The sequence below is a fragment of the Borostomias antarcticus genome (genome assembly GCF_949987555.1).
Source record: "Borostomias antarcticus genome assembly, chromosome: 10".
NCBI classification, from domain to species: Eukaryota; Metazoa; Chordata; class Actinopteri; order Stomiiformes; family Stomiidae; genus Borostomias; species Borostomias antarcticus.
Genome location: NC_140243.1, coordinates 7,029,299 through 7,051,008, shown reverse-complemented (window position 1 = coordinate 7,051,008; position 21,710 = coordinate 7,029,299). Strand labels below are relative to the sequence as shown.

At 44.7% G+C, this 21,710-nt stretch overlaps 2 protein-coding genes across 2 annotated transcripts; one reads left to right on the top strand and one right to left on the bottom strand.

Annotated features, from left to right (window-relative positions):
* Window positions 1-459: 459 nt before the first annotated feature.
* Window positions 460-2,425, top strand: timm13 (translocase of inner mitochondrial membrane 13 homolog (yeast)). The gene is made up of 3 exons (XM_084445049.1): window positions 460-652; window positions 1,200-1,268; window positions 1,430-2,425. Exons 1-3 carry the CDS (start codon window positions 533-535, stop codon window positions 1,526-1,528), a joined length of 288 nt encoding a protein of 95 aa, XP_084301175.1. The 5' UTR covers window positions 460-532; the 3' UTR covers window positions 1,529-2,425.
* Window positions 2,426-2,959: 534 nt separating this feature from the next.
* tmprss9 (transmembrane serine protease 9) lies at window positions 2,960-10,492 on the bottom strand (the record flags this gene model as incomplete). The annotated part of the gene is made up of 15 exons (XM_084443925.1): window positions 2,960-3,121; window positions 3,728-3,864; window positions 4,036-4,301; window positions 4,652-4,820; window positions 6,305-6,418; window positions 6,604-6,865; window positions 7,296-7,438; window positions 7,616-7,890; window positions 8,105-8,270; window positions 8,894-9,007; window positions 9,093-9,134; window positions 9,443-9,618; window positions 9,838-9,905; window positions 9,989-10,116; window positions 10,366-10,492. The coding sequence occupies 15 exons, from the start codon at window positions 10,490-10,492 to the stop codon at window positions 2,960-2,962; spliced, it is 2,349 nt and encodes a 782-aa protein (XP_084300051.1).
* Window positions 10,493-21,710: the final 11,218 nt, after the last annotated feature.

Below are 21,710 nucleotides of genomic sequence, written 5' to 3'. Positions count from 1 at the left end.
AACTCACCCCTGGACTTGCAGCTACAGGAAATTGCGTATAAATTGTTCCGGGACTGTCAAGGGCATTCGCGTGCGTGCGTGACCCTCAATAAACCTCAATAAGATATCCGTTTTTTTTTTCAAAATAAGAGCATGGGCTGAAATGTGTCAGAACGTGTTATTTCAGTGGAGGTACTCACATTCAGTTTGGATTTAATAGGTTCTCGTGGTTAAAGTAGCCTACAAACTACGTATCTCCGTGGTGCTTTTGGTCTAGAAACAAGCTAGTTAAAAATAAGTAGGCTATAATAAACGCCTTCATCATGTACAGCATGAACTAATAAAAAGGGTAAAAGTAGCCCAATGATATGTGTACTGTACATTTGTTGTGCGTGCCCTTTATTTTGACATTCCTGGCAAGAACGCTACCGGATGAGTTTGGAGGCTAGAGAGTCACACAGCTAAGGGCATCTAGCTTACTGTTAGTAGTAGTTACTACACGTGCAGTTAAAGGGTTACTAGAGAAAAGATATCGATATTTGCACAATTAGACATGGATGGATTTGGTTCTGATTTCTCAGCGGGTGCTGGGTCTGGTAAAATGGACACTGGAACAATTATGGAACAAGTCAAGGTCCAGATTGCGGTAGCTAATGCGCAAGAGCTATTGCAGGTAAGTCAAGATAGCTAGCTAGCTACTTAGAATGGTATGTTCTAAGAAATAATAGAACACTTGCACATTAAGTTCAAGCAACTCATATTCACATCAAGTGTCTGTCACAAGCATGTGCTTATTTAATATATTTAAATTTAATAATCAAAAGTGAATTAACGGTGTAGCACTTTGAATTGAACCTGTAATGTTCTGTCCTTGGAGTGATCCACTCTCTGAACACAAGGTAGCTAACGTTAGCTAGTTAGCTAACGTTAGCTAGTTAGCTAACCTTAACGCTAGCTGTCCCTAGCCCATTATCGGTCATACCTATATACCAATGTATGCATAACTTGGTTATGTCGGCTTCTGCAACTTTATCTGCTAGGGTGCATTTACAATAGTTCTCAAGAGCCATGCTAATGTAGCCTGATATCAGACAGAATGTCAACTCGTTACACTCCGTTGAGATTCAGTCAACCTCGGTGGAGTGGGCGGATTCGAATGTCCGAGTCAACGGAGTGAGACCCTCTAAATCGAACTGCTTTCTTTCTCTCCTCTCTTGTAGAGAATGACAGATAAGTGTTTCAAGAAGTGCATAGGCAAACCAGGGAGTACATTGGATAACTCAGAACAGGTATGTCAGGAAATTGTTTCTGATTGTCATAATATATTTGACCTAATCCTAGTCTAATGACAATGTGTAGTAGCCACTGAAGAATCGGACTTTTACATCCCTATCATTTGGCCAAGCAAGAAATCATAATATTGACAGTTTTCCATTTTTCCATCATGCAGAAATGCATCGCCATGTGCATGGATCGATATATGGATTGCTGGAATACTGTGTCCCGTGCCTACAACTCCAGACTACAGCGGGAAAGGGCACGCATATGAACACCTATCATTCTCTCTCTCCACCAACCACACCATGGCAATGTGTAAACATCTGCTATGGAAGGTGATGTGGCTGGGTTTACAATTGCATGGTTGTGGCACTTTGACCTAACGCCAGCCTCTGAGGACCGGTCAAGTCTCCAGCATCTGTGGATGCTTGACACAACAATACCTAATGGAAATACTGTCCTTGCAATAAGGGATCGTTTAACAAATGGAGGTGATCTATTGTTGTTTTTTTTATTTTGTTACAAGAGTAAAAAGTGAACGATGTTCATGATTAGGACAGAAGACTGAACAACTGTTTTGCTCACCATAATGGCTGAATTTATCACTCAGAAAGTCTAATTCCTTGTAACTCTCCGACAAATCTGTTCTAGGTGCTAATTCTTTCGTTGGTCTGTGTGGGTGTGGGTGGGTGAGCGTGTGTGTGGGTGGGTGAGCGAGTGAGTGAGTGTATGCATATTTGTTAGTGTTTCTGAAAGAGAAGAAGGCAGAGAAACACCAGCATTCGACCAAGATGTCTGTCAGGGTTTCTCATACCATCTCCTTACTCTACTAATCTTCTTTCTTTCATCGTGGATCAATTGAGGAACAACATTTTGTTTTTATAACTGTGAACCTGGCACTCAAAACCTGCCACAGTCCTATCAGAATACACCTGGAGAACAAAACTGTATTGTCCAACTTGTTTCCTAGCTGTCATTCTATCTGCCCACTACAGTGGTGGGTTTGTTTTAACAGGACCTGCTGAGCAGCAGACTTGGTATCGAACCTTGCTTGCTCTGTGTGCTTGGTTTGTCAAGGGTTCTGGGAACCACTTCTCCTTCATTCATCCCCTTTGACTTGTGTAAGGAAGTCGACAGAGTTGTGTGTTTGTGACTGACTGGAATAAATACCTCGTAATCAGACATGGTGTCCCCTTTGGTTGTCTGTTTGCCACTTTTCATGTAATTATATCCTATCACGGAAAGAACTATAGTATTTGAATGGTGTCTTGATCGTATGTGCAACCAGTTAAAATTGTCTTAACATTTGGTGGAAGAAATGCATGACTACAATGACATCAGCATAAAGCCCAATAATGCATATATTTATACCCCACACAAATAACAAAAATGCATCACTTCCTGTAAATGTTATATGTCCCCACAATAAATATTGTTAAATAAATACACAACTCCCCATAAGTATGCTTGAAATGTCCATAATTAATCCCACAGAATAGTTCAGGACGATGGTCTCTTTTAGCCCTGTTATATGTCCTGTGGGCTTGATGACAGAAGTGTGGCATGCCTTCCCCAGCGTCGTGTCTGAGATCGTCTGGCACAGAAGAACATCTTCCACCGTAGGTCCCAGTAACTGCCTGAGGGGCTGCTGGGGGGTGTCCCTGTGGTTAGGATGTCTCTCATCCACCGATTCTGTGAGACGTTAGAAAGGCAGGTGTGTGGATATCCACTCCCTGATGGCGGTCACACGTGTGTAGACCCCGGGGAAGCCTGTCCGTCCGCAGCCGTGACCCCAGCTGGTCACCCCGGCCACAAACCACTGGCCAGAGGGCTCCCGACACGTCAGGGGGCCTCCAGAGTCTCCCTGTGAGTTTGGAGAAAAATACTTTTAAAACAATCCCTCCTTCCTGGACACGGATATACCGTCAATCTGAAAGGAGAGCAAATGTAGAAAATCCTCTGATAGACCAGGTGGAGATTTCACCCTCTGGCTAATAACAACACAATCCTATCAGATCTACACAAGATAAGCCAGTCACATCCTATCAGATCTACACAAGATAAGCCAGTCACATCCTATCAGATCTACACAAGATAAGCCAGTCACAGAGTTGATCTGGGACTAAAAGAGAGAGAGACCAGTCAGCTCTGCTGAGTAGAATGTCATTTGTGGAGCTAGATGTTGGACACCCTGGGAGAGGAATGCTTTTGGGCTGACTTGGTTACAAAAGAGGCTTAGGGGAAGGAGGGGGAGAGATGTGGGAGCAGTTAGGAGGGAAAATAACTTTCACAGGCAACAGATGCAGTGGTGTCTGAATAAACTGCTCGACTTTTGTAGTGTAATGTTTAACGATTATAACTTTTTTCAAGCCATTATTGCTTCAAACCTGCCCTGTATTGGGACAACCTGTACCCCATCTGCCCCTGGCAACTAGGTAGAATCAACCTCAGTGTCATTCTCAGCGCTTACCAGACACGTGTCTTTGCCTCCCTCCATGTAGCCAGCGCACATCATGCTGGAGGTCAGCCCGTCACCATAGGAGTGCTGGCAATCTGATTGGTCAATGATGCTGACGGCAGCTTTCTGCAGAAGATTGGTCAGAGAGCCTGTGAATCAGATAAACAGATCAAATATTTCAGGGCTTGGAGGAATTCAGATGCTCTAATCGTTGACTTTGAATTTTACAACGTTAATCATAACGGTCGATTAATGTCTCAAAGTTGTAACATTCTTCAAATGAGATGTTTTAAATTTCTTGTCAGTGTATCAGAACTCACCTCCCTCTCTCATGGAGCCCCAGCCAGTGATGTAGCATTCGGCGTTCTTGAGGAAGCTGTGTACAGGGGAGGGCAGGCAGGCGGTCTGGATGGTGTAGGACCTGGGCGCTGGGACGGCCAGCTCCAGCAGGGCCACATCGTGGTCCATGTTGGTGCCATTGAAGCGCGGATGGAGGATGACCCTCTGGATAGGAATGACCAGAGCTCCCACGCCTGAACGCAGCACGGAGCCCAGGCTCACTGACCAGCCCGCCGGGCTAGAGTCACTAGGGGGTGGAGGAGGGAGTGGGACAGGGGAGGGGTGGAGCTCATTACTGTTGCGGGTTAGGGTTAGAAATGAGGTGAAAAATGAGGGATTCTGTGCACATTAAGGTTCTGTATATCCTATCTGTTTGAGAGTTTACTGTTAGGCTTTGCCCAGTTGGTATTTTCATTTCAAGCGTGTGTCGATTTCAGTATGCAATAAGTGAATGAATAAATAAATAAATAAATAAATCTGTCTGTGTCTCTATCTATCTATCTATCTATCTATCTATCTCTGTCTGTCTGTCTGTCTGTCTGTCTGTCTGTCTGTCTGTCTGTCTATCAATAGACATCATTTGTAGAAGAGTGGTACCTTTTGAAGCAGTGGGCAGCAGTCAGGAGCCACTTGCCGTGGACGAGCGTGGCTCCACAGCGGTGCTGCCGCTGGTACTGCAGGCTTCCGATCCACGGCCACTCTCCCCTCCGCGCCGTTACTCCACCCACAATCCTATGGGAGCCCACCGCCGGACGCACTCCGCAGTCTGGGAGAACAGAGAGCAACTTGGCCATGACCTCAATCATGTCACCGGGTCCCCGTGTCAGCAGTGGTATTTGACTACAGTGATGATTCTGTAATTCCGAAACAGGCCTTTATACCCTTGATAAATTCACAAGCACTTATGCCGGGCTCACACTACAGAATTTTTAAAATCCTAACCGATTACAAAATCGTAATTTGTAACTGTTGCGTACGCACAAAACAGGCCCTGAAAGACACTTTTTGCTCCAAAGTTGTGATCTATAAAAACCAAACTTGACGGGAGAATGTGTGCACCCGTAAATTCATGAAATTCATACCAACCTTAACCAACATTAGCTCCCCGCATTATAGAGCTCCCATAATATGACGAGACGTGTGTAAAATGGGTTTATGTCAGCAATCCTGATGCAGAAGCACACAGACATCTTATTATTTTGAGAAGTTTGACTAGGTGTGAATGAATACTAGAGTGTGTGAATGTTTTTACAAATATGCCAATTAGGTTGTCACTGTTGATTTTGCTAAGGTCACCATCAATAAAGGCTAGTTGTAGGCCTACTTTTTGAAACCCGCTCCTCTCACAGCAGATAATGGACAAACATGATTAGGATAAACCAAATGGAGATATCTGTTTTTGCAAAAGAACCTCTCAAAAATGCTGTACAGTTTAATCGGAATTTAATTGGATCTGTACAATATAGAAATTAGTTTGTTGATCACAAGGACAAACAACCTGCTGGGTTTTATTAGGAATACAAAAGCCTGTTGAAAGCCACCAACACACGTAACCAAATGATCTAGCCTACATTCACACCAAATACTTTAAGTCAGTTATAACATTCTCAAAAATAAGGTGAACAGTAGGACTAATGCATTTAAACTGATGCTGTTTTCAAAGCCTCAGTCTCACACCCGCCACAGTTTCATAATGGACTATTCTAATCACAGTGGTGCGGTTGGGCATTGAACCTATGATTTTCACTTTACAAGACCAACGCCTTGCCACTCGGCTACCACACCAGTCTTTCTTCAACCTCCGCCACAAGGATTTCACAACAGGAATCACCGTCATTGTCGTAAGGCAGTCATCATTTATGAATGGACAAATGAGACGGTTCACTGCCCATTTATAGGCAATATTCTGGGCGTGTAGAGGGCTGGATATGAGGCTGATCAATGTGCACACATGTCCAGGTGGACTGTGAGTTATAAAGGGGAAACTGGGTGCAGGAGTGTGTGCGCACGGTTTTGTAAATCAGATTTTTTTCTGCAGGCACGACATTTTTGCCTTTTGTGCACACACACACTTTTAGTATAGATTCTGTACAGTGTTTTATAAATGAGGCCCTAGATTTCTCCTCTGATTGTCAGGAGGGGTGAATTGGGGATACATCGGCCCCAAAATCCTGTAGTGTGAGCCCGGCATTAGGTGAGTATTCATTAGTGAGAAATGTTTATGATATGCACAGGTGATGTCATCCTCACCACAGTTTTTCTCGTCTGCTTGATTTGGACAGTCGACGTCACCGTCACACTCTGGGTTGATTTTGCTGATGCAGGCGCCAGCCCCGCACTGGAAGTGCCCACTGCAGTTCATCGCTGCCAAGACAATAGAGCACAACTGGCCTTGGATACACATCCACATGAGTTTTAAAGCGTTTGATTGGTGTAAGCATTGGCCTTTACTATGGAAGTGCAACCGCACACATAAACGAAAACGACAATAAAACAACAACGTCAAAAAAGTAACATTGGACTGTCCAAAGGAAGGCATTCCACAGTACCAGGTAGAAGTGGGGCTGTTTCCACTGGTCTGGGGACAGCGTGCTGGATGTCCAAGCCTGGAGTGCTACCCGGCAAAGCTGGCATGTAAACGTGAACCAGGCTGGGGTCGGTGTGACTGAGGATCCAGTCGCGTAGCCGGGTGACCCGGGAGTACACCCCCGGACGGTTGATCATAGCACAGCCCACCCCCCAGCTAACCACCCCTGCCAGGAAGAACCGCCCTGGTGCCTCCTCACACACCAGAGGCCCTCCAGAGTCTCCCTACGGGACAGGACACACACACACACACACACACACACACACACACACACACACACACACACACAGGACTGCTGCTAATTATTAGCTATTCCTAAATTTACTACTGTACTTTACTGTTTTGAGCACAATGATGGAAATGCATTTTGAGGACCATAATGGAGATAAGGTTCAGTGTTAAAGCGATCCATTATGAAAATAAGATCACATCACATCAGTGTCAATGTGCCCTCCAGGGGCCAGGGCACAGAAAGAGAAGGGAGAGAATAAGTGTATTTACAGAAACTCCCTTTCAGGCAAAATCATTTGGCAGATAATTCAAGCTGATAGCTTTCCACACACACACACACACACACACACACACACACACACACACACACACACACACACACACACACACACACACACATATCTTTTCCAGTGGCCTACTCGCCTGACAGGAGTCCACCTTGCCCTGCAAGAAGCCAGCACACATCATGTTGTGGCTGATTGCTCCTCTGTAAACGGCGGACTTGTTGCAGACCTTGGAGTCAATGATCTTCACCACAGCCTTCTGTAAGGTGCTGGGCAACGCAGCTGGGGACAACAAGTACATCATCTTTGGTAATATACTAGTAACTAGCAGAATTAAGTGAAATATTAATCCCGCAGTTATTTGATATACTGGTGGATACACAATCATACAGGATAAAGAAGGAATACAAAATGGAATGGAAATTAAATCATTGACAATACATTCGAGACAACACTCACGGTTGAACAGGCTGAGAGCCCCCCAGCCAGACACCAAGCAGTTCTGCCCCGGGTTGAAGAGGTGTGAGGGGGAGGGCAGACACGCAGGCTGAATGTTGGGGCTGAAGGTGATGGGTGTCTCCAGCTCCAGGACTGTCACGTCGTTGTCGGTGGTCCTGGGGTTGTAGTACGGGGACACCACCAGGGACTTGATGTTGATGATGGTGGTCCCTGCCTCCTCACCACTCACCAGGCTAGCCCCCACCAGGGCGGTCCATTCCTTAGGGTCGCTGTCCCTGCAGGGAGGTGGGAGAGACGGGTGACACAGAGCGCATGGACGAGAATGGTGAGAGAGAGAGAGAGAGAGAGAGAGAGAGAGAGAGAAAAGGAAGAGAATCACAAAGAAGGAAAGAAAGAGCTTCAAACTGAAGCTGACCACACGTCTAACGTGAAGCATCCGACATGTACAGTAGTGATGTTCATGGGGTAGTGACAGCGGTCAGGACACACCTCTCGAAGCAGTGAGCGGCGCTCACCAGCCAGCGGCTGCTGATGATGGAGGCTCCGCAGGTGTGGCGTCCGTGCAGCCTGAGGCTGACCTGCCAGGGCAGCTCCCCGGGACGGGCGTCCACGCCCCCCACCACACGGCCGCGCATGGCCGGGCGCGTGCCACAGGCTGGGCGGAGCAGCAGCAGGTGGTAAGTAGGTAGAATAGGTATGCATGTCGGTGGCAAGAATAGACATTGGAAATACACAGTGGTGACGCCGACTCGGACTGCGAGGAATCTGGGTGTGGCCCTGGACGACCGACTGTCACTCTCCGCACATATCACATCCGTCACACGCTCTTGCAGATTCCTGCTCTAAAACATCAGGAGGATTCACCCTTTCCTCACTGACGAAACAGCGCAGGTGCTCATCCAGGCCCTTGGTCATCTCCCGTCTGGACTACTGCAACTCCCTCCTTGCTGGGGCCCCGGCGTCAGCCATTAAACCCCTGGAACCTGTCCAGAAAGCTACTGCTCGCCTGGTGTTCAACCACTCCAAGTTCTCCCACACAACATCCCTTCTCCGTTCTCTACACTGGCTCCCTGTAGCAGCTTGCATCCATGGTACTAGTCTACAGGGCAATGAAAGGGACAGCTCCCTCCTACCTCTAGGCTCAGATCAAGTGTGTGCCAGGTGTGTGTTTAAAATGAAAGTGATCAAAATAACTCTACATACAAAATAACAGGTGGCACTTTAAATCAAATAAAATTGACACAGGACTGTCAGTTGCACAGGCTAAACTTCACTCACAGCAGCGAGCCTCATCCGAGCCATCGGCACAGTCTTGGATGGAGTCACACTCAGGGTTGGCCTTGGTGATACACTCCCCATTGTCACAGGTGAACGTGTTATCAGGACACTTGGCTGTGGGGAGGACAGGATCATATGGTCAGACAGACAGGAACATAAAGCCGACACGCTCGCTCTTTAGAGAACAACACGTTCTCACCCGTCTCATCTCCAATGGTGTAGAACGACTTCCCACTGGCCCCTGCAGGGAGAGAGAGAAAACAGATGACTCAGTGAGAGACACATACCATCACATAACACATATACCACAGCACATGTATACCATATTCCGATTAAATATTAAATTAACTATACAGCAAGATATTCTCTTCACAATACACTGATAACGCCAGCGTCCGAGCGATACAATCTTTATATCTGTCTAAAGAATCTCTTGACTTGCAAAAGTGATCTTTGAGTAAATATGGTCTTTTTCTATCATCGTAGACTGTGCAGTTTACACCCTGGCAGACAGTCGGCCGAGAACAACTCCCTGCTGCAGAACAGTACCCAGCAACACGATGGCGCTGATCTTTCCAAAAGCAGGCACCATCAGGGGGGTCCCGTGGAGCATGGACTGGAGGCCCACCCTCAGAATGTCCTGGAGGTAGTTGTCAGAGTACTTCTGGACTTTGGACACCCTGAACACCAGCCTGAACGTGGCCATCACATCCCCGTTGATGTTACTGGGAAGAGAGACAGCCAACACAGCATGACCGCCCACAGTTTGGCTACTGGTTGACAGACTTTATCTGCTAATATCCTCAAAGTACTATTACTGTTCAGTCACGTCATTGTCTTCAATCAATATGTAAGGGGGGAAATGATCACGCTCCATTAATATTTCAAATGCATTCAAAAATGCCAGATGAGTGCAATGTTACTGTGTTCATGTCCAGACTTACCCATAGGCAACAATATTACATTCTACGAAGTGATGCGCTATCGACGAGGCAATGAAGATGTTCCTGACCTGCAGGGAGGGGGAGGATGTGAGCTGGTTAGGCTTTAGCTCGTCTGTATTCCAAACCTCAGAGCAGTTTGATGACCTCTCACCTTAGTCAGTAGGGTGGAGGAGAGCACGATGGAGAAAGCAGAGGTCTCGTCCTTCAGGTCAGTGTCATACTCTAGACCCTTCAGCTCCACTGTCTCCATCACGTAATGCTGCTCTTGTACCAGGTAAGCTGACAGTGACAAAAAACAGTAAATATACTTTAACGCTCAACTACTGCAGTTAGAAGTGTCTACTATATATAAAGTATGGACTTTTGAAATATGAAGGGGAAAGGCAAGATTTGGTATACTAGTGTGAAAGTATTAAATCACACTGCACTACAGTGCATCTGAAAGTCCACCAGCTTTAACATGCATTAAGTTATAAAGATTATGTAATAACAATATAATATGTGTGCAATAAGACAGACCAGACCCACCAATAAACAGGCCAACAAAGACCCCGATTATGAGGAAGAGGAGGATGAAGGCCAGAGTGATGCTCCTGTAGCAGGCAGAGCTGGGGGGCACCGAGGAAGACTGGTCTCCATCCTTCTTCACCTCCATACTGACTTCACAGCAGCAACCTCAAGTTACTCATCCCACTCTCTGTGATACAGAGGCCTAGCTACCTAATATGGGGGAGATACAGAGGCATAGCTACCTAATATGGGGGAGATACAGAGGCCTAGCTACCTAATATGGGGGAGATACAGAGGCATAGCTACCTAATATGGGGGAGATACAGAGGCATAGCTACCTAATATGGGGGAGATACAGAGGCATAGCTACCTAATATGGGGGAGATACAGAGGCCTAGCTACCTAATATGGGGGAGATACAGAGGCATAGCTACCTAATATGGCGGAAATTCTTCGTATAGGAAAGCATTGGGGCCTCCAAAGAACAAGGCTGGTAAGAAAGCAATCCTATATTGTATTCACAAAAGAGCATGTAACCTAAAAAATAATAATTTTCAGAAAATGGTCATAATTGTGTTGGTATGAGATAAATTAAATGAACAGACAAATACAATTCAATTAGGTCTTTTTGACATGACATTTAATCTGCACAATAGCTTAACTTGATGTATCATCTTTCGGTAAAGGTATGACATGAGGGGCCGTTAATAGGCCTTCCCATGACTGTGGATTTATTTATATTTTTACTCAGAATGACGTTCAACAATGACGGGTGCGGCCCTAATCAAGAGAAAAGAGAAGTGGCATGCATCCTTCAGTGGAAATACACTGTGGCGCCATGGAAACCACCTCAATATCGCAGTCACTGATCCATAAAGAGAACTTGACATTTCCAGACTTTTCACGGATTGCGCCCCTTGTATTAGACTGCTTTTACAGAAAATGTCAAATCAGTTGCTGAACGTTCGAAGGACATAATGGATAGGGTAAGCATGTTAGTCGTTGTTATATGAGTAGTTGAATTCAAGTTTTGGAAACCTTTCACAACTTTACGCATTGCGCGCATCGACGCAGCGGATACCTCGCACTATTTCTCGCTCTAGTTGGCTACAGTAAAACGGAATCTAAAATGTTTACAACAATGTAACTTACCGGTCTCTTCTCCGATATCCAATGCTGACAATATCCTTTTTTAGCGGATGACTCGAGACAGAGAAGAGATACATTGAGCCGAAGACAGCAGCAAGGACCACTATTTAATGTTCCACCTGCCAATGGGCGGACACAGGTTCCACAGACCCTCTGACTTGACGTCCTCTAAACCCCCTCCCACCTGCCACGATCACACTAAACGCACTAAACCAATTTTGTACACACCCCGGTGTACATAGTCTTACATTTAGTAAGTCTAGAGATTGTTAGTAAAGCTATTATAATCTCAACAATTATCCCTATGTAAATAAAAATGTAGTCACTCCCTCAAGCAGGCGCAAAAGTAAAGCTTCTCATCTTTGCAGGCAAAAATAAACAAGTTGCCTACATGTTTATTCTTGTAGCCTAGAGGAACTAAAAATGTGTTAGGTTATATATCAAGATTCAGTTAGATGGGCCTACTACTCCAATGGCCTGTAGCCTGTCTTCCCCATTGCAACCTTTTGGTTTTGCAGGCTCCATTGACAGTAAAACACTTTTAACAACCAGTGGAGGAGGAGGGGAAGTCCTGGAATTCTCTTACCTGCTGGCCTGATGCCTTGGCACACTACTCTTGGCAGATCTCTGGTTTCTTTTACACGGATTACAGTCCTCCTCCAACTTCTCTTTATCTGGGTTCTCTGTGTGCATTTAGACCATGACTATACTGGACCACAATCCACTGTTAGGGGATCCACTGTAAGTCTACTTGCATTAAAGCATTGAAGGGTCAATATAGTTGTCTTCTGAACACTAACATAAATACCGATATAACACTTTAATAGCAAAAATTATCATCACTTAACATCATGTAGTCTCATAGATAAATGTTAAACCAATGAACCATAACAACCTTTAAATAATGTAGCTAATCCATTGCATGATGACAAGTCACAGCCAGATAAAAGTTCATCAGTGTGGTGCATCTGATGCGTTAAGTCTCTCCCAACAAAGCTCAATCAGTTTACATTATCCTTCTACCCTGCCTTGAGCAATTCCAAGCAGATGCTGTTTAAGTCACAAGTGTCTCTTTGTGAGTGTGCAGACAGGCTTGAATGGCTTATCTACACTCGAGCGCGCGCACACACACACCCACCCACACACACACACACACACACACACACACACACACACACACACACACACACACACACACACACACACACACACACACACACACACACACACACACACACACACACTTTGCAAACTGAGATTAACAAGCTATACAGATCCCTATAACCGGCTCTCTCTTCCTGTATGTTGAAAAGGGTTGTTGAAGCTCACACTCTTCAGCTATAACATTACACCATAAGCTACTACTAAAGTATTTGAAGTCTTACAAGTCACAATTGCAGTAGATTAGTAGATAGTAGATAGCTTCATCTGATAGGCCACCTGGCAGATGACATAAGAGAGAATGCAAGAGATTTATTAACTTCAAATAAGCGTTTTATCATCAAAACAATGAATTGTGGAAAAATAAGTTCTTATGTGCTCAGTTTCCAGATCAAAAGAAAAACAGTAGTAGAGAGCTACCTGGGCTTTCACAGCTGATCCTCCTCAAAATGGCCCCTGAGCGGAGGTCAAAGGAAACGGTTAGTAACATTTGCACAACATAAATAAAAGTGCTTTCAAAAGTTTGGCTCTGTCTACAAGCCAAGCTCAACAGAAACTTTCTTGGTAAATTATTACTCTCATGAGACAATGCACCATGATTGCACCACACAAATGGTTCACGTAACTGAAAATGTTCACAAATATCCCCACATTTTGAAAGAGAAACATACTGTAAGTAGGTTAAATTATAAATAAACGAATACATTATTCTAATGTAAAATGAGTTCTACCAATGTGTCTCAGTTGTCTAGCATGGCCTCTTCCCCGTCTGCTATCCATCAGTCTCTTTTCTCCTGACAGCACAGAATTAGACATTTGGTCACAAGCTGTCCACCATCTCAATAAGCAAGTCTTTCCGGACCAGGACAGTTTCCCCAAAAGTTGTGCTTCAACAAGACCATCTTCAGTTTACTGCAAGTCTATCCCAATGCTGCAACGGTTCAGAGGACATCTAGACTAGGTCTGTGCTGGTGAAGGACATGAGACAATGAGGAAAGGAATCCACTTCAAGTGATGTGAGATGGGGATGAGGGGGGTGGTGCTGGCTGCCACTGCCCACCAAGTTCTTCAAGACTCTTTTTGAACTCTGACCCCATTTACACCTGGCATTAAAATGTGTTTTGGGTGATCAGATTGCAACCTGATAGTGCTAAACCACATGGAAGTACAGGTGTAAATGCACCCAAAACCTTTTGAAGACAGATTGAGATCTGATCAGCCAAACCACCTCCAGAGGTGGTCAGGGACGCATTGCAACCACATTCAACACAAGTGTAAACACAAATGTGTTTTCAATTCACATAATATTAAACCAATGTGGCATTCATTTGTTTGAGCTAGATAGAGCAATCTGATCTCAATTGGATCTAACCGGAGACACATTTTAATGCCAGGTATAAATGTAATCAGGTTAAATCACATCTAGATACGAGACACATTTTAATGTCAGGTGTAAATGGGGTCTCTGTTTTAACCCCATATCCATGGACACCTTAGCTATTGTAAATTGTTCCCTCAGTACAGGCGTTTTTCCATCAGCACTTAAAACTGCCCTGGTAAAACCCATCAGCTCTTAAAACTGCCCTGGTAAAACCCATTCTAAAGAAAACATCTTAGACTCCTCAGTCCTCAGTCATTTTAGACCAATCTCCAACCGTCCCTTTTTAAGTAAAATTCCAGATTTTTTTTTTATTCAAACTGCTAAATGATTTCCTAGCTGCAAATTGTATCCTAGACACTTTTCAGTCAGGTTTTCGCCAGCATCATAGGACAGACAGAGCTGGTCAAGGTTGTAAACGACCTCAGAATCAATGCTGACTCAAAAAAGCTGTCTGTCCTTGTCCTCCTGGACCTGAGTGCAGCGTTTGACACTGTAGACCCTGATATCCTGGTTAGAAGACTGGAGAACTGGGTCGGCCTCCCCGGGCCTGTCCTTCACTGGTCTGCACTTTTTGTCACTGTTGGTGACCACAGCTCAAAGAACGCTGAGATGACGTTTGGGATGCCACAAAGATCAGTTCGGGCCTTACTTTTCAGTCTATACATGTTACCCCTACGTGATGTCATGAGAAGGAACAACATATAAGTTTAGTTATGCTTATGACACCCAGCTCTTCTGTGACACCCCTCGACTATAGCTCAATTGACCATTTGACAGAATGTATTGCTGATATAAATGTGTGGATGTCACAGAACTTGGTCCAGTTAAACCTGGACAAAACTGAAATATTGATCATTGGTGAAAAAGGTGAAAGAGAGAGATTGTCGGTGCACTTAAAAACACTGTCACTGAATATGAACTGCCAGTCAAGAAACTTGCTGTTGAGCTGGAATGGCTGATCTTAGCTTTGAGGCCCATATAAAGAATGTGACAAGTACCTCATTTTATCACCTAAGGAACATTGCCAAGGTGAAACCTTTCCTTTCCCATATTGATACTGAAAGACCAATGCATGCTTTTATTACTAGCAGGTTGGACTATTGTAATGCTCTCCTGTCTGGCCTACCCCAAAAAAGATTAGTCAACTCCAACTGATTTAAAATGCTGCAGCCGTGTTCTTACAAAGACCAGAAGGAGGACTCACATCACACCAGTTTTGAAATCACTGCAGTAGTTACCTGTCAGTTTTAGAATCGATTTTAAGATTATTTTATTAGTCTATAAGTCATTACATAATCAAGCACCTAAATACATATCAGATATGCTTTTAAAATACACGCCGAGTAGGTCTCTCAGGTCCTCTGGCACTGAGCTTTTAATGGTCCCTAGAGCCAGGAATTCGTCAAACAGTGCACTCCCGAGATATAGCCCGTCGACGCTAACACACTCAATAGATCCATAGGTGCATAGACAAAATTCCTCAAAAACACCATAAACTCTCGTTTTCAAACACAGGAAACTTACCGAGTGGTTTTTGGTGTCCATTGATGTTCTAGCAAAAACAACTTGGCTAAAGATGTAAAAAAGTGAAGAGGATTGGTCTAAGAAATGGCCACATTGTTTTCAATTTCTGTATCCACATAGTTTTATTAGGGCCCGAGCACTGGCGGTGCGAGGCCCTATTGAAACTCGAAGGATTATTATTAGGGCCCGAGCACTGGCGGTGCGAGGCCCTATTGAATTTCGAAGGATTATTAGGGCCCGAGCACTGGCGGTGCGAGGCCCTATTGAATTTCGAAGGATTATTATTAGGGCCCGAGCACTGGCGGTGCGAGGCCCTATTGAAACTCAAAGGATTATTATTAGGGCCCGAGCACTGGCGGTGCGAGGCCCTATTGAAACTCGAAGGATTATTATTATTCTCCTTATTCTCCTTCTTCTCCTTCTTCTTCCGAAACAAATGCCTTTTTGGCGGCCTAAACATCAATGAAAACGGATGAAACTTTGCAGATACATCAGTCCCGGTGAAAATCGGATATATCATTGGTGACGGAAATGGGCGTGGCAAAACGGCTCAAGAGCGCCCCCTGGAAAGTTTAAAATGGCGAGCCCCACCTTTCAGTTTGATGTAGGCGAACGAAATTCGGTGGGCATATGTATTTCATCGAGCCACACTTAAATGTCTCTTGGAGCTATACCCAACATGCAACAGGAAGTCCGCCATTTTGCTCTTAATGTGCCATTTTGTCCTTGTTTTGACCATTTCCATGCCTCGTACTTCGACGAACTCCTCCTACAGATTTCATCCGATCAACTTCATATCGGATCAGCTTCATCTTAAGACCTTTGTGATCAAAAGTTATCAAAAAAATTGAGTTTTCACCAAACACCCTTGCCGTGGCGCCCCGCCAAAGTTTGACATTTCGCCATAAAACACGAAGTCCTCATAACTCCTACATACATTATCCAATTTGTCCGATATATCTCACGCTTCATGACGGTTCTGTCCTGAACACATCTATGTGTCAGTATTGCGTCATACTTATAGCGCCACCTATTGGTGAAACAGGAAGTCCTCATAACTCCTCCATACATTATCCAATTTGTCCGATATATCTCACGCTTCATGACGGTTCTGTCCTGAACACATCTATGTGTCAGTATTGCGTCATACTTATAGCGCCACCTATTGGTGAAACAGGAAGTCCTCATAACTCCTCCATACATTATCCAATTTGTCCGATATATCTCACGCTTCATGACGGTTCTGTCCTGAACACATCTATGTGTCAGTATTGCGTCATACTTATAGCGCCACCTATTGGTGAAACAGGAAGTCCTCATAACTCCTCCATACATTATCCAATTTGTCCGATATATCTCACGCTTCATGACGGTTCTGTCCTGAACACATCTATGTGTCAGTATTGCGTCATACTTATAGCGCCACCTATTGGTGAAACAGGAAGTCCTCATAACTCCTCCATACATTATCCAATTTGTCCGATATATCTCACGCTTCATGACGGTTCTGTCCTGAACACATCTATGTGTCAGTATTGCGTCATACTTATAGCGCCACCTATTGGTGAAACAGGAAGTCCTCATAACTCCTGCATACATTATCCAATTTGTCCGATATATCTCACGCTTCATGACGGTTCTGTCCTGAACACATCTATGTGTCAGTATTGCATCATACTTATAGCACCACCTATCGGTGAAACAGGAAGTCCTCATAACTCCTACATACGTTATCCAATTTACTCAACATTTCTCACGCTTCATCAAGGTACCGTCCTGAACACATCTATGCTTCGGTATTGAGTCACGCTTAGAGCGCCACCTACTGGTGACAGAAAGTTTCTCTCAGTACTGCACACCGAAATAGCACACCCTTTAACGGCGCCACACCCCGACACGCATGGGGTGCGAGGGCCCGCTCACTGCTGCTCGCAGCCCTAGTTATTATTATTATTATTCTCCTTCTTCCGAAACAAATGCCTTTTTGGCGGCCTAAACATCATTGAAAACGGATGAAACTTTGCAGATACGTCAGTCCCGGTGAAAAATTTGATAATTCATGGGTGACGGAAATGGGCGTGGCAAAACGGCTCAAGAGCGCCCCCTGGAAAATTTAAAATGGCGAGCCCCACCTTTCAGTTTGATGTAGGCGAACGAATTTCGGAGGGCATATGTATTTCATCGAGACACACTAAAATGTCTCTTGGAGCTATACCCAACATGCAACAGGAAGTCCGCCATTTTGCTCTTAATGTGCCATTTTGTCCTTGTTTTGACCATTTCCATGCCTCGTACTTCAACGAACTCCTCCTAGAGATTTCATCCGATCAACTTCATATTCAGTCAGCATCATCTTAAGACCTTTGTGATCAAAAGTTATCAAAAAAATTGAGTTTTCACCAAACACCCTTGCCGTGGCGCCCCGCCAAAGTTTGACATTTCGCCATAAAACACGAAGTCCTCATAACTCCTCCATACATAATCCGATTTGTCCGATATATCTCACGCTTCATCATGTTTGCGTCCTGAACACATCTATGTGTCAGTATTGCGTCATACTTATAGCGCCACCTATCTGTGAAACAGGAAGTCCTCATAACTCCTACATACATTATCCAATCTGTCCGATATATCTCACGCTTCATGACGGTTCAGTCCTGAACACATCTATGTGTCAGTACTGCGTCATACTTATAGCGCCACCTATTGGTGAAAAAGGAAGTCCTCATAACTCCTACATACATTATCCGATTTGCACCAAATTGCTGACGATTCATGAAGGTCGCATTCTGAACACATCTATGCGTCCGGATTGAGTCACTCTTACAGCGCCACCTACTGGTGAAACAGGAAGTACTCATAACTCCTACATACGTTATCCAATTTACTCCAAATTGCTCACGCTTGATGAAGGTCGCATCCTGAACACATCTCTGCGTGAGCATTGGGTCATACAAATAGCGCCACCTACTGCTTACAGGAAGTCATCATAACTCCTACAAACATTGTCCGATTTACACAACATTTCTCAAGCTTCATCAAGGTACTGTCCTGAACACATCTATGCGTTTGTATTGAGTCACGCTTAGAGCGCCACCTACTGGTGACAGGAAGTTTCTCTCAGTACTGGACACCGAAATAGCACACACTTTAACGGCGCCACACCCCGACCCGCATGGGGTGCGAGGGCCCGCTCACTGCTGCTCGCAGCCCTAGTTATTATTATTATTATTATTCTCCTTCTCCTTCTTCCAAAACAAATGCATTTTTGGCGGCCTAAACATCGATGAAAACGGATGAAACTTTGCAGATACGTCAGTCCCGGTGAAAAATTTGATAATTCATGGGTGACGGAAATGGGCGTGGCAAAACGGCTCAAGAGCGCCCCCTGGAAAATTTAAAATGGCGAGCCCCACCTTTCAGTTTGATGTAGGGGAACGAAATTCGGAGGGCACATGTATTTCATCGAGACACACTAAAATGTCTCTTGGAGCTATACCCAACATGCAACAGGAAGTCCGCCATTTTGCTCTTAATGTGCCATTTTGTCCTTGTTTTGACCATTTCCATGCCTCGTACTTCGACGAACTCCTCCTACAGATTTCATCCGATCAACTTCATATCGGGTCAGCTTCATCTTAAGACCTTTGTGATCAAAAGTTATCAAAAAAATTGAGTTTTCACCAAACACCCTTGCCGTGGCGCCCCGCCAAAGTTTGACATTTCGCCATAAAACACGATGTCCTCATAACTCCTCCATACATTATCCGATTTGTCCGATATATCTCACGCTTCATGACGGTTCTGTCCTGAACACATCTATGTGTCAGTATTGCGTCATATTTATAGCGCCACCTATTGGTGAAACAGTACGTCCTCATAACTCCTCCATACATTATCTGATTCGTCCGATATGTCTCACGCTTCATGACGGTTCTGTCCTGAACACATCTATGTGTCAGTATTGCGTCATACTTATAGCGCCACCTATTGGTGAAACAGTACGTCCTCATAACTCCTCCATACATTATCCAATTTGTCCGATATAGCTCACGCTTCATGACGGTTCTGTCCTGAACACATCTATGTGTCAGTATTGCGTCATACTTATAGCGCCACCTATTGGTGAAACAGTACGTCCTCATAACTCCTCCATACATTATCCGATTTGTCCGATATGTCTCACGCTTCATGACAGTTCTGTCCTGAACACATCTATGTGTCAGTATTGCGTCATACTTATAGCGCCACCTATTGGTGAAACAGGAAGTCCTCATAACTCCTCCATACATTATCCGATTTGTCCGATTTATCTCACACTTCATGATGGTTCTGTCCTGAACACATCTATGTGTCAGTATTGCGTCATACTTATAGCGCCACCTATTGGTGAAACAGGAAGTCCTCATAACTCCTGCATACATCATCCGATTTGCACCAAATCGCTGACGCTTCATGAAGGTCACCTTCTGAACACATCTATGCGTCGGTATTGAGTTACACTTACAGCGCCACCTACTGGTGAAACAGGAAGTACTCATAACTCCTACATACATTATCCGATTTACTCCAAATTGCTCATGCTTGATGAAGGTCGCATCTTGAACACATCTGTAGGTCAGTATTGCGTCATACCTACAGCGCCACCTACTGCTTACAGGAAGTCCTCATAACTCCTACATACTTTGTCCGATTTACACAACATTTCTCACGCTTCATCAAGGTACTGTCCTGAACACATCTATGCGTCGGTATTGAGTCACGCTTAGAGCGCCACCTACTGGTGACAGGAAGTTTCTGTCAGTACTGGACACCGAAATAGCACACCCTTTAACGGCGCCACACCCCGACCCGCGTGGGGTGCGAGGGCCCGCTCACTGCTGCTCGCAGCACTAGTTAGGGCCCGAGCACACTGGCGGTGCGAGGCCCTATTGTATTTCGAAGGATTATTCTCCTTCTCCTTCTCCTTCTTCTTCTTCCAAAACAAATGCCTTTTTGGCGGCCTAAACATCGATGAAAACGGATGAAACTTTGCAGATACGTCAGTCCCGGTGAAAAATTTGATAATTCATGGGTGACGGAAATGGGCGTGGCAAAACGGCTCAAGAGCGCCCCCTGGAAAGTTTCAAATGGCGAGCCCCACCTTTCAGTTTGATGTAGGCGAACGAAATTCGGAGGGCATATGTATTTCATCGAGCCACACTAAAATGTCTCTTAGAGCTGTACCCAACATGCAACAGGAAGGCCGCCATTTTGCTTTTAATGTGCCATTTTGTCCTTGTTTTGACCATTTCCATGCCTCGTATTTCAACGAACTCCTCCTACAGATTTCATCCGATCAACTTCATACTCGGTCAGCTTCATCTTAAGCCCTTTGTGATCAAAAGTTATCAAGAAAATTGAGTTTTCACCAAACACCCTTGCCGTGGCGCCCCGCCAAAGTTTGACATTTCGCCATAAAACACGATGTCCTCATAACTTCTCCATACATTATCCGATTTGTCCGATATATCTCACGCTTCATGACGGTTCTGTCCTGAACACATCTATGTGTCAGTATTGCGTCATACTTATAGCGCCACCTATTGGTGAAACAGGAAGTCCTCATAACTCCTCCATACATTATCCAATTTGTCCGATATAGCTCACGCTTCATGACGGTTCTGTCCTGAACACATCTATGTGTCAGTATTGCGTCATACGTATAGCGCCACCTATTGGTGAAACAGGAAGTCCCCATAACTCCTCCATACATTATCGGATTTGTCCGATATATCTCACGCTTCATGACGGTTCTGTCCTGAACACATCTATGTGTCAGTATTGCATCATACTTATAGCGCCACCTATTGGTGAAACAGGAAGTCCTCATAACTCCTCCATACATTATCCGATTTGTCCGATTTATCTCACGCTTCATGACGGTTCTGTCCTGAACACATCTATGTGTCAGTATTGCGTCATACTTATAGCGCCACCTATTGGTGAAACAGGAAGTCCTCATAACTCCTGCATACATCATCCGATTTGCACCAAATTGCTGACGCTTCATGAAGGTCACCTTCTGAACACATCTATGCGTCGGTATTGAGTAACACTTACAGCGCCACCTACTGGTGAAACAGGAAGTACTCATAACTCCTACATA